Source organism: Malaclemys terrapin, chromosome 12 (genome assembly GCF_027887155.1).
Source record: "Malaclemys terrapin pileata isolate rMalTer1 chromosome 12, rMalTer1.hap1, whole genome shotgun sequence".
Lineage (NCBI taxonomy): Eukaryota > Metazoa > Chordata > Testudines > Emydidae > Malaclemys > Malaclemys terrapin.
Window position 1 is genome coordinate 8880834 of NC_071516.1, and position 13556 is coordinate 8894389.

Sequence of the window (13556 nt, forward strand, 5' to 3'; positions counted from 1 at the left end):
CCTCGAGGAGAGGGTCGCGGCTACCCGTCCTGCCCCCCCAGAGCCCGCCTGGGCGACGCTGCCTCTCCGGGGGCTCTTTGCCCCCGGCCCCCCAACGGCTGCTGCTCGCTGCCCCCTCCCGCGGCTGGGCGTGGGGCCCGAGGCCGCGTCTCCTCCTCCGCCCCCCCCCCCGGTGGATCAGTTACACGCAGCTGGCACAGGTGTGGGGCGCCCTTCAGACTCGCTCCAGCGACAAGGGCCAGACGCAGGGAGCAGCAGGGAAACATGCAGCCATCTTGGGCTCAGGCGGACAAAGAGCTGCCTTCTCCACCCTCCGTCCCCGCCCCGCGTGCGGCCCCCGTTCCCCCCCGCGGCTCGAACTAGCCTCGCCGCCATCCCTGTCCAGCCACCCCCTCCCCACCTTCTGCCCACGCTGCTCCTGCAGCGTCGCGTCCGGGCCGCCGCAGCCCGACTCCTAACTAAACCTTCGCAGCCATTTGCCCAGGCTTTTATAGGCGGCTGGCGGCCAATCATCAGCGAGCGGAATCCCTCTCCGGCCGGTGATGTGAGCCTGGGCCTGCGCGCCTGCGCAGTGAGAGGGCAGCGTGTGTGGGGGGGTGGGAGGGAGGAGTGAAAGGGGAGGAGGGAGCAGCTCACAGGAACCCTCCAAAAAAAAGATGGCGGCGGGCTCGGATCTGCTGGATGAGGTTTTCCTGAACACGGAGGTGGATGAGAAGGTGGTGAGCGACCTGGTGGGCTCCCTGGAGTCCCAGCTGGCGGCCTCCGGCCATCACCACCAGCACCACAAGGCGCAGGAGCCCCTCAGGGCCGCTGGGGGGCTGCTGGGGAACCATGTTGTGAGCAGCAGTAGCAGCAGCAGCCCTAGCCCTAGCCCTGGAGGAGTAGTAGTAGGAGGCAATGCTAATGTCCAAACAGAGAGCAGCAGCAGCAGCAAGATGGGACTCAGTGCCCCAGAGATCACAAAAGCAGGTAACCTGGGCAGGGGTGGGGGGCTCTCTGGGAAAGGGGCCTCCCCTCCCCCCACTCCCAAGCTCTGACTGCCTCCTCCCTTACTGCTTTCCCCCCTTTTCCCTCTCTCCTCCTCCTTGTTGTTGTGGCAGGAGCTGGAGTGCAAGGGGTGGTATAAATCCTATTGGGGAGAGCCCCCCCGACACCAGGCCCTTTAGTATATGTCTGACTGTGCTCCTCCTCCCCCTCCTTGCTCCTGGGGTGTAGATGAGGTGTTTCTTGTCATATGGGGATACTGCCCCCCATGATAGAGCCATAAACAGACACTGATGGCTTATCAGTCTCTCTTTTTTTTTTTCTTACCTTGTTGCTGGAATGTAAAAGGGTGCTATTAATCATAGGGTCAAGGGGGGGGGGGACCAGTGGGGGGTAATTATCTCTTTGGTAATGGCTTTCCCCCAGTTTGTTTGAATGTTCCTCTGCCTTCCCTGTTGCTGGTATACATTGGATTGTGGGGTTTATTCGGGGGGATTCCCACTTAATAGTGCCTTCCAATCTCTGTCTGAGTGCTCCTTCCCCTCCCCCTTCTCTGTTGCTGAAGTGCAAAGGGGTGTTATTAATCATGACACCCGTTTCCTGTAGAGGAGGAAGTGAGGAGGGATTTCAAGGGAAAGAAGCCCCTAAAAATGCTTCCCTCCATATCTATCTGGATATTCCCCCTTGCCCCTCTTGTAGCAGGAGCTTGGAGGGGGCATTCAGCACCTTTCATTCCTCTTTTTCCCTCAAGGGGGTGGTGTGGCAACATAAGGTCCTAGTATTGGGGGGAGGATTCAGGGCACAACTTCTATCCTCCTCCTTAGAATGTCTTCTCTATATCTATCTATGAACGTTTGCCCCCTTGATGGAGGAACTGGGTTATAAGGGAATGATGTTAATCGTAATATTAGGTCTCACTTTGAGAATGGGTGGGAGGTTGTTTTTAGGGAAGGGAAAAATATCCTTATCTGCCCACTATCTATCTGTGATTCTGGTTTTCCCCCCCCCACCCACCACTTTTCTCTGCTTCTTGTTGCTGAAATGTAAGAGGATGCTGACATTAATAATAGCAGGTCTGTAATGAGGATCTTACAGGAGGGTCCTCTTAGCTACTGAGACACACATTATTAGGGTTATCTGTGACCGCTCCCTTCTCATTTCTCTTTCCTTAATTCAGGACCTGGACTGCCAAGCTGGTGTTAATCATGATACCAGGCCTCATTAAAGCGGGATGAGGAGGTCTCAGGGCAGGAGGCCACGTTGTAGTGTCCTCAGTGTCCAAGTCTGTTTTCTCCCCATATTTTTCTTTATGGTTGTGGGAGCTTGAGGAGCAGAATCACAACAGCAGGCCCTGGTATGGACGAAGTCCTCTTATGGCAACTTTTTCTTTGTCAGATTGACAGCTCTCACCCCCTACTTTTTACACTGTTGTACTAGTTGAACTCCATGATACTACTAGGTTCTACTATAGGAGATGAAAGGATTGGGGGTAGAGTGTGCAAGGTATAGAGGGCATAGAGAGAACTCTTTATTGATGTTTTCCCCACTCCCCCCCCCCCCCCCCTTGCAGGAACTGGAGTGCAAAGGATGTTGTTAAACATAATGTCAGGCCCTGGAATGGGGGAGAGAAGGAAGTGTAGGGAAAAGAAGCACCCTCAACCCCCTTTATTGTCCAGATCCTATCTTGTTGTGTGTCTATCTTCCCTTTTTTCTCTTGTTCAAGGGGGTGCTATAATTAATATCACTGCTGCCAGGTGTCAGTATGGGGAATAAATGGGCCTCAGGGTAACCTCTTTACACAGAGGAAGAGGACTTGTATTTTCAACCCCTTTTTTCTTGTCTCAATGCATGCAGTATGGGGGGGTGAAGAAGGATTGGGAGGGTGGAGGAGCACACTCCCTCTACATTTGTTTTCCCCTCCTGCACATTCTCTCCTTTGAACCTTGTTGTTGTTTCAGGAGCTGGAGGAGTGCAAGGGGGCGTTATTAATCATAACACCAGGTCCCAGAGTTCAGCTCTGGATGGAGTCACTACAACCAGCACCAGCACCACCACCGCAGCAGCAGCAGCAGGAGGAGGATCTGAAGCTGCTGCTGCTCCAGGGACCCTCAGTCAGGGCAAATCAGTGGTTATCAGTACCATGGCAACTGCCTTATCCACCAGGAATGGCAAAATTGGGACCACAACGGTGCAAACTTTGAATGGGAGTAATGTGGTGATGAACTCTCACCATTCGGGAAGTGCTGCTTTCTCTGGGACTCCTGCAACTGCTAATCCTGCTGCTGCACCTGCTGTTGCCCCTCTAGTTAACAATGGACCTGGATCTGTGGGGAAAGGAAATACAGTTAATGCTGTTTTGCCATCAGCTTCTAACACTGTCATCCAGACTTCTTTCCTCAGCACTGCTGTGTCCTCCGCCTCATCCTCATCACCCACAGTAATCTCTTCGCAACCGCCACCAAGCATTGTAGGTGGGGGGCCTACTGTAGCACTGGTGAGGCCACCAATTCACACAGCAGGACCCACGGTTGCTGCAGCTGCTGCAGCCACCCAGAATGGGAGCAATACTGTGATCAATTCAGCCATCGGTGTGGGGAGTTTTCCTGCTGTTGCTGCAGTCACTGTGGGTTCTGGAGTTTCCCTCCAAACATCACTTGTGAACAGCCAGCCTGGTTCCAGTGTGCCGGCAGCACCCACCACACAGGTCATCAAATCGGAGTCTCCTAAAACTATAGTGCATGCAGTATCCCAGCAGCAGACACTAGTTGCTAGTGGCCAGCCCAGTACTACAGGGGGTAATATGATAATTGGGCAAACTATGCAAGCTGGGCTCTCCAATGTGGCCCCCAATCCCGGTGGGATACCTCCTGCAGCTCCTGGTACCCCTACAGGAATGGTTAAGGGCACTGCCAGTACAGTGGCACAAAGTCTGCCAAGGACTCCAACAGCAACTACAAGTGGTATCAGAGCAACTTTAACACCTACAGTTTTAGCACCTCGTCTGCCTCAGGCACCTCAGAATCCAACTAATATTCAGAACTTTCAGTTACCACCAGGTAAGTAAAGACTAGAGATGTTTATTTTGTGGCTGTATATGTTGTTGAGAGTAAGATGAATGATTAATATATCTAGATTTAGTTGTAAATCATGGGGAAGCTCTTATTCTCAGATATCACTTGCTTTTGGACAGTGGCATGGGATGTGGCATGATTTTTATGCTGTTTCAGGTGAAAAAGGCATGTTGACACAGAACTATTTTAGAAATCTTACTATTGTTTAGATTTTCCTTTTTACTAAAATGCAAGTGTGAACAAAGCTGCAAACCAGCACACATGTGATTAAAATGCTATTTTAATGCACCTTGCTGTTTCATTTTCACATGATGAATTTTGACTTCAAAGCAGTTTTGTCAGTAATTCATCTAACCTAGCATGCTGCTCTGTTCCCTGTCCCTGTATGCCCCCCCGTACCATACTAGGAGCATTGCTTGGTAGTGCAGCAGCAGGTACAGCATAAGGAGAGAAGCTGCCTTCTTTTACCAGAAATAACATTAGAAATCTGAGTTATGCTCTCAGATTTGGAGCTCATGATGATCTTTTATCACTGGACCTTCAATACAAAGGCAATCTTACTCTGTCCTTACCTTACCCTGTTGAGTGTAGGGTTGCAGCGCCTGTAGTAAACTAACATCACGCTTAGTCAGGGAACCAAGCCCTAGACCAGTAGGGAGTGAGTTAAAGGCAGAATAAAAAAAGCCTTCTGTTCTGAGAACTGGTCTATGCTCTGTCAAATATCCTTGATTTTTTTTTTTTTTTTTGTCGTTTTGCTAGGTGATATTACTATACAAAGAACAGCCAATTAAATTTTATTATTACTACCTAATGAAATCAATGGTGTGCATATGCAATTCATTTCAATAGGTTTTAGAGTAGTAAACATTATATCTGTTGAAACTACTACCCAACCTTAGATTGATGCACTTATTACTAAGATACCAGCAACCATATCTTACTGTACACTGTTTCTGTATAGTACTCCATTTATAGTATGTGACACTGCATGGTTCAGTTAAGTCTCAAACATTCTGATTATTTAAATCACAATTGGGATATTAAAAATCTACATTTTTCTTGCATAGAAAGATATTGCCTGGCAAGAATAATTCATATGCTGAAGTTTCAAAACTGTTTTTAAATTTATCAAAAAGTCTTAAACCCTTGAAATCCCTGTTTTTAAGTTGGAGCCTGGTTTTTGTTTGTTTGTTTTTTAAAAACTAAACTAAAATTGCATCATACGTTTCAGGATTTGAAGATGTTATCTCTTGCTGCAATATTAATCAAATTGCCCTTATGGTTTGCAGTTGATGTTAGTAACATTTAGATATATAGCTCCATAGTGGCAATATGGCAATACTACATAGTATAGCTAATTATGGAAGATATCTACTGGACATGATCAGCAGTTTCTAATAAAGTGTTTTTAAACCACTAACATTTTTATCAACTTACTAAAATGTGCCCCATTTACCAACAAGGGCCCAGTCTTTATGGTTGAGCATGCATAAGTTACTCCTGTGCATGGTCCCAGTGAAATCAAAGTAGTGCTTTGTAGGATCTAACCTTTAATTTTTAGGAGTAAGTCCTTTACATTTAAATATGACTAAAATCTCAAAAGAACTATATTTTTGGTCTGTGACTCCATATAGCATGCCTTTTTTAAAACAGAAAAATGTACATTTCCAGTAGAAATCTAGCTCTTGGAAACTGGCCTGGATTTGATTTTTTTTTTTTTTTTTTTTTTTTTTTTTTTTTTAATGGTTGTGATATTAGAGACTATTCGGAGTGAGGCAATTATATTTTTAGGTGACAAAGTTTCAACAGAACTCAGCTCTCACTTAAGCACTTAAATGAAATGGTCAGATTTTCACAAGAGCTCAGTGCTCAGCAGCTTCAGTTGAGCACGCTGGGAGCTGCTGGAGGCTGAGCTGTTTTGAAAATCTGGTCCCAGTTATGGGTGCTGAATACTTCAGAAAATCTAACCCTAGATGTTTAGGGTTCTCCCTCTCTTCCTCAATATCCACTTAAGTGCCATTAACTTTAATGGAGTTTACATGTATGTATGAGGGGCGAATAGACTAATACAAAAACATAATGAATTAGTTGACAGGGTGACCAAATTTTCAAAGGACGTTTTACCCATCTGTCAAGTTGTACCAGCAAAGTTTGTACATTCAAGTTTTTGCACGTACAAAACCTCAAATTAGTCTCTGCAAGCAACATTTGCATGTAAAAATTGGAGAGCTGTATGCTAATACGGTTTGCTCATGCAAATCTGAGGCGTTTATGCATGATATAACTAGAGAACAAAAGCTGAATGTGCAAACAGTAGTGTGCACAGAGTAACAACAATTTAGCATCCACTTTTGAAAAATTTGCCTGTTGTGTAGCACAGTGGCTTTCAACCTTTCCAGACTACTGTACCCCTTTTAGGAGTCTAATTTGTCTTGCATACCCTCTAGTTTCACCTCACTTAAAAACTATTTGCTTACAGAATCAAACAAAAAAATACAAGTGTGTCACAGCACATTATTACTGAAAAATTGCTGCTTTTCTTATTTTTACTATGTAATTATAAAATCAATTGGAATATAAATATTGTACTTACATTTCAGTGTATACTATATACTGCAATATAAACAAGTCGTATGAAATTTTAGTTTTTACTGACTTCGCTAGTGCTTTTTATGTAGGCTGTTGTAAAACTAGGCAAAAATCTAGATGAGTTGATGTACCCCCTGGAAGACCTCTGTGTACCTCTGGGGCACATGTACCCCTGGTTGAGAACCACTGGTGTAGCATATATTCTGTATTTATTTTCCAAACAAAAATAAATTGGTTGTTTAATTTCCAGTCCCCTCCCCCAAATGTCCAATTGCTGTTCCACATAAATGACACTGAATATAAAAATGTCAATATTTTTATTAACCTGGGGCTTTACAAAAAGATTCTTTAAAAAAGTGTTTTTTGAGGTAGTCTATCTTTACCTTTACAAACAGTTTAGTTGATTTACACTTCTTAAAATATATTGCTTCTAGAGTGTCACCTGTATGGTGAATCAATTTTTAGCTAGATGGAATTTAAAATGGCCAAATTAGAAATGTGTGAAAGCAGAGAGATTAATTGTTGTGGTGCTATTGAGTTCTGCCACATTATTAATTGTTTTTCCCCTCCCCAAGGAAACCGGGTTATCAACATTCGTTTTGGTTAATAATGGATTCATTTTTGTTTTACCAAAATCTTAGGAGGGTGGGAGAAGTGTGTGTATGATATATATATACACAATGTGTGTATGTATATGTAAGCAGTATATCTGCACTTTGTCTCTTCTCCAGCAGCCCAGATTTGTAACTTGTAGCCTGAACATTTGGAGCACTGCTATACAATTCCAAAAATTGCCTAAAAGACCATCTTTTTGGCTTTAGCAGAGATGCTGAAAATACTCTTGAATTGACTTTAGAAAGGATGATTCTGTCAAGTATGCAACGAGTTTATTTAAAGATGACTTATTTTGATTCATAGTGCATTTTATGAAGTTATCGTATGTTTTTAACTACTTGCATTGTTCTGAAGTAAATAGTGTGAGGAGATCTTTTATGCACTCATCTGGTAATAGCTGGGACAATTGATATTAAAACATCATGACAGTTGGCAGTTGTTTCAGATACACAGAAAAGTATCTTAGTTGCTCATAGATGGAACAGAAGTCTGCAAGTAGAACAGAACTATGCAGCATACGTGAGATAGTAAAAAGTGACCAGAAGTTATAATTGGCAGGTGCTGCAAGTGTTTTTTTAATGATTTTCACACTTCTGTACATTTTATTCCCCCCTCCCCCCCAAAGTTAGTTTTAGGATTAGCACAGCAGTATTTTCAATTGCACCAGTATATAACCGGTTCTCAAAACTGGCCACAACTGAAATCTACAATCTTCTTACCATAACTGTATTGTCAGCCTTGAGAATTTAACAAAAAACAAAACTACTCTGTTCTGCTATCTTCTTATGGCATTATAATAAAGTGTCTTAGGCTACGTCGACACTATGCGCTAAGGACGTGGTTCCCAGCTCACAGGTACGTACTCGCAGTAGCTCAGTGACAGCTAGCACTGGTGTAATAAATGAAAGTGTAGCTATGGTAGCACGGGCAGTAGCAGCAGTGGTCCAGCTTAGCCATGCGGAGTATGTATTCACAGGGTTCAGACGGGTTTGTACGTAGCACAGCTAAGGCTAGGTCTACACTACCCGCCTGAATTGGCGGGTAGAAATCGATCTCTCAGGAATCGAATTATCGCGTCTTGTCGGGACGCGACAGTCGATCCCCGAATCGACGCTCTTACTCCACCAGCGGAGGTGGGAGTAAGTGCTATCGACAGGGAGCTGCAGAGGTCGATTTTGCCGCCGTCCTCACAGCGGGGTAAGTTGGCTCCGATAGGTCAAATTCAGCTACAGTATTCGCGTAGCTGAATTTGCGTATCTTAAATCGAACCCCACTCCCCCCCCCGTAGTGAAGACCTGCCCTAAGCCGTGCTCCTGCTGCCCGTGCTACCATGACTACACTACTAGCTCTCATTGAGCTAGCATGAGTATGTCGGTGAGCTGGGAATCACACCCTAGCTTGTAGTGTAGACCGAACCTAAGAAGCCTCCTAAAAGGTATGCAGCATAGTGGAGGGGGAAAGTACTATATGCATATATTGAATTAAAACGGTACAGAGCTGGTAGATCAGGAGAGTTTTTTTCCCCTCTCCTCCCCACCGGCAAAAGTGAAATATAGAAACCCCACTTTTTTTTCTTTTGAGTGAGTTTTAGTACTTATGAAAATTGCAGAATAGTATAGCAAAATGTAGTGACCGTTAACGCTTCCCTACACACCAGTCTGCAGGGATCACCACTAGGTGATGGGGAGGGGTAGATCATTCTCTGTGCCCATTTCATCCTCTGTTCTTTTGGCTGAGACTGCCAACAAGGATATCACAGTTGTCCACTAGTCACTGATTTGAGGAGTTTCATTGTTGTAGGGTTCTGAGTAGCTAGTGAAAATGACCAATGTTAATTTTACGCTGCTGCTGCTGCTTGGTAGAGCTATAGCTCCAGTGCTCCACTGGCACCTATGTAATCTGTATACTGAAGAAGACAACATTATCCATTTATATTTCTCACATTTGGATGGTTTTCTTCACAACCATAGAGGTTGGATACTTAATTTGTTTTAAATGGAGGTTTAAATTCTACAGAAATATATGGGTTTTGGCTCTGTCACTTGCTGAAAGAGGATACTTACTTCTCTTGGTTTTGGTTTTTGTTGTTTTTTCCAAACTCTGCTTATTGTGGTCCCATTTAGAAAAGTACTTTATGCCTAACTTTAAGCATATACTCAAGTCTCATTGACTTGAATGGTGATGCTTTCCTGAACTGGAGCCATTAAAAGCAGCTTGCACACCTGTAATATATATTTTTTGGCAAACAGTCTTTTGTATTTGTCACCAAAAATCAGCTGGGCGCATCACAATAATTAAGTCATAAAATTGGCATGAAGGCACAGAGAGACACTTTGGTCCCAATCCTGCAAACCGTTTATGTACATGTGATTGTACTCATGAATGATCCCACTGACTTCAGTAAAGAGATGTCTACTAGTGCTTTTCCGAGATTGGCATCCTAGACTAGTAAGCATAAGAGGGTGGAAAGAAAAAAGGGGGAAGCTAACAGATTTTGAATAAAATGATCTAAACAGTTTTTTTCATTGTAAAACTCTGATACTTGCTATAACTGAGCACATTGCTTTTTGGGTCCATTCTTTTTTTAAGTAGGCATCTCTGAAATGCTTAATTGCCTATTTAAGTTTCTGTGAATGTGAAAACTTGCTGACTTTCAGATGAACGATACACACAAAGTATCTGAAGGAAGAATGCTAAATATTGGAATGTGTCTCCAATTCTAGTTCCCACCAACTTGTGAGCAAGTCCAAATGTTCCCACCTGTGTACAGCATTGTGTACTATACTATAGCCTACCAGTGTTATGCCTGCTAACTGTTAGCATGGCCATATTTTGTGTGGCTTTAAAAAAAAGGTATCTAACAAGCAAGGATAATAGCAGCTTACTGTAGTACTTTCACTTTCAAAGCATATTACAAATGTTAATCCTCTCATAACCCCTGTGTGTAAGTAAGTGTATTCTCTCAACTTGAAAGCTGGGTAAACTGAGGGTGAAAAGTTGTGACTTTCCCATGGCCATTAGGGGTGTCAATGTCAAATCCAAAATTAAAACTTGGAAGTTCTGTGCTCAGATCACTGGATGATATCTGTTTCCAAGAGAGAGAATTATGGATTTCCTCTGTTCTACATTTAAAAGGGTTGGGGAGAAACTACTCAAATTATATATCAGCAAAAGGAACATTTTGCTTAATTTGAAATGTCTTTTTATATGTAGATCCATCAGGTTTACCATATATTTCAAGACTAAGGGGGGAAAAAAGTTTTAGATTTGTTAAAAATTGAAAGACCTTACCTTATTATGACAACCTTAAATTTTGTCCCAGAAGAATTTAAGGTTGAGAGGGTAATTTTCTTATTTTTTTTTAAACAGCATATCATGAGGCAGAATAATAAATTGTTTTACACTGACCAGTAAAATACAAATTGACACTTTCAGTGACCAGGCTTTATAGGATGTATAATTGTGATTCTTCAAAACTAACTTGTGGAAGCATTTAGTTATCTTGAGCTGTATATAATACAGTTCCATTTTAGAGTTAGAGTAGTTATGCAAAAATTTGTATTCACGCCAGTCTTCATAACAAACTAGGATTCCCTTTTTAAAAACGTGCTTCATTTCAGTTGAAGTTTGGTGTTTGGGGGATTATTTACCCCTTCAGTTTCAGGGCCATGCAGATGCCAATGATCAAGGCAGTTGCCCAAGAGCTGTGAATAGGGGTTGGTTGCTGCTTCTGAGGCATTCTGCACACCACTGCTAGTACAGGAACTGTCCAACACAGTGTGTTTGCTCAGCGCGTCACCATAATTTTCTATTTCCATGAATCTAAGTGGGCCACTTCTGAAAGGCACTCAAACTCTTCTGGCTTGGGGACCGAAAATTTGGATGTGGCTCTCAACTTGAGTTCACAACTTAACTGCAGTACTCTATTTTAGCTAAGCTGGCAATGGAAAATGTAAATGTGAGCACTTCATATTAATCAGAAAAAATGTGCATTGGTCAACCAACATGGTGATAAGACAAATCAATTATTACAAAATCCCTTTGAGATTGTTTAGATCTATTGAGTATTTTGATCACTTTCAGTTCTAATTACTGAAAAGTCCTTCTTTCAATGCTTGTAAATAAAATTTTAAATGAGTTTTTTTAGTTGCATGAGCTATATATATAATTCATTTCAAATAAAGACCCAGAATGCATTATTACACTACTTGAAGTTCTTTTATTAAAATATTTTTAATATGAAAGGGCTCAGTTTAAAACACTCTTGACAGTTTTAGTCACCTGGGTCAAACTCAGCCTTGGTGGGCTGGGCATATCTCTATTTGCCCATGTCTGAATATCCATGTTTGATTTTGAGATACTCAAAAGTTACTTGTCAGTCATGCTAATTAGTTTATACTTTGTTCTTGAAAAAGTAACTGAAGCAGTAGCATTATAGAAACAGTTGGTCACTTGAGAAATATAGTTTTTTTTAAAAAAAAGTTTACTACTGACCTTAGTAGTGGAGAAAATATCTTTTGACAATCTTTAAGTCAGCTAAAACATCTGATATTATCAACTGTTAAGATTCTGTGTATGGTCAGGTGTACCCCTGCGCCTGGTGGAGCCTCTCTGATGTCCAATGGGGTCTACCCATGGCCACATGGGTACACTTGTGCCAAGTCAGTTGTGCAAACAGGATCTCAGTGAGCATTATTGAAATGAGGATACCGTTAAAATCTCCTCCCTCCTTCTGAATACTTTCCTTCCCTGATGCACGTCTTAAATTAAAACTAGGAATCCATTCTGACATTTCACCTAAGTTCCCTTTAAGCTGTGCAACTGCCTATTAAGCCTATGCTGCTGTAGGGAGAGGCGCCTCTCCCTCAGCATGGACCAGAACTAAAAATGTAAATTTTGAACCTCATCTACCTGGCAATCTCCCTTTTTAACTTTACAGCATTGGTTCTTGACAAAGTATTGCTGAGAAACATTTTTCAGTGATACATTGTACCTAATACAAATTCCAGAGAGCTTGGTTTGTATTATGTAAGAAGTTTGTATCATTTTAAAACACTGTCATGCTTTGCGTGGAAGAGTTCATATGGATCCATATATAGTAGCTCATTCTTCTAGTAAGAGCAGTCTAGATAACTTTTAAACAGTACTATCCTAATATATGCCCTTGCTAGTTGTTGAATTATTAAACCCATAGCATCAGTTTATTGTCTAGAATTAAAAGTATGCTATGTACTGTACAGACAGCTAAAATATTATTATCCTTGTCCCATAAGGCAATGTTTCCTAAGTGGATTGTAGGAAGGTTCTAGGTGGTTGTCATGTGCAGGGCTGGATTAACCTATCACGAGGCCCTCAGCAAACATCCACTTCTCCTGACTCAGTGCAGAGGTGAGGCCCAGAAAGGTAATTGGGGGTCGGGGTGGAGAGACTGGAGAGCAAGCTCACCCCACAGCAGCAGCTCTAGTGCCATGGGACACTCTGGGTGTTGAGACCTGTGGCACAGAGTTGCAGAACCAGTCAGGTTTGTCCTGGCTGCCCCTCCATCACACACACGGGTGGCTGGGCCAAGCCTGAGTGGTGCTGTGACCTCATATGCCTAGTCATCACACCAGGAGTAGGCAGAAGCCATCGCTGCAGGTTGAGTGCAGGGTGGGCTTCCTCTATGCCCCCACCCCTCCATGGGGGCCTTTCCTTTACATTGGGCTAGCATTAGGGTTTTGGTTCCTGGGATGAAAGGTGCAAAAAGAGAGAGAATGCAGTTGATGGATCGCCTTAGTAAAATGTTTGGGAATCACAGCCGTAGGGCATACCATCTAAATATCAATGTAGAAAGAGAGGCTAGGCGATGGGACACAAACAAAAAGCAGATGACTGACCAATGTTTAACTTTTGAAAAGTAACTATTAATAATCAAGTGTCTATATTTCCATGAAGAAAAGCTAGGACTGGTAAACCTCTTAGAAGAAATATGTTTTCAGGGAGGACTTGAAAGAAATGAGTGTGGGGCATGATGGACCTGGTCAGGGAGGGGGTTCCAGCCATAAGGAGCAGCATGGAACAAATCACATGACAGGGGAGAGGAAAATCTAAAGAGGGTGATTAGTAGAGTGTTTTGGAAAAAAGAATGAAGTGATAGAAATAAAGCCCCAAAGGAAAGAGATAAGTTGTGCAGCACATTGTAGTAGTACAAGGAGCTCAAATTTGGTGCGGTGGTAGTTACTTTGTAATAAAGATATACACTGACACATGCAAAGGGCCTACCACAGGAAACCCAAAAGGGCTCCTATCCATGCAATA

The 13556-nt window shown here is 43.0% G+C and overlaps 1 protein-coding gene across 1 annotated transcript in view; it reads left to right on the forward strand.

The window, feature by feature from the left end:
* The first annotated feature begins 656 nt into the window (after positions 1 to 656).
* The window catches only part of TAF4 (TATA-box binding protein associated factor 4), a 64609-nt gene continuing 51709 nt past the window's right edge, over positions 657 to 13556 (forward strand). The window contains exons 1-2 of the mRNA XM_054046496.1: positions 657 to 969; positions 2943 to 4040. Coding sequence (XP_053902471.1) covers positions 657 to 969; positions 2943 to 4040 — 1411 coding nt within the window. The remainder of the gene's footprint in view (positions 970 to 2942; positions 4041 to 13556) is intronic.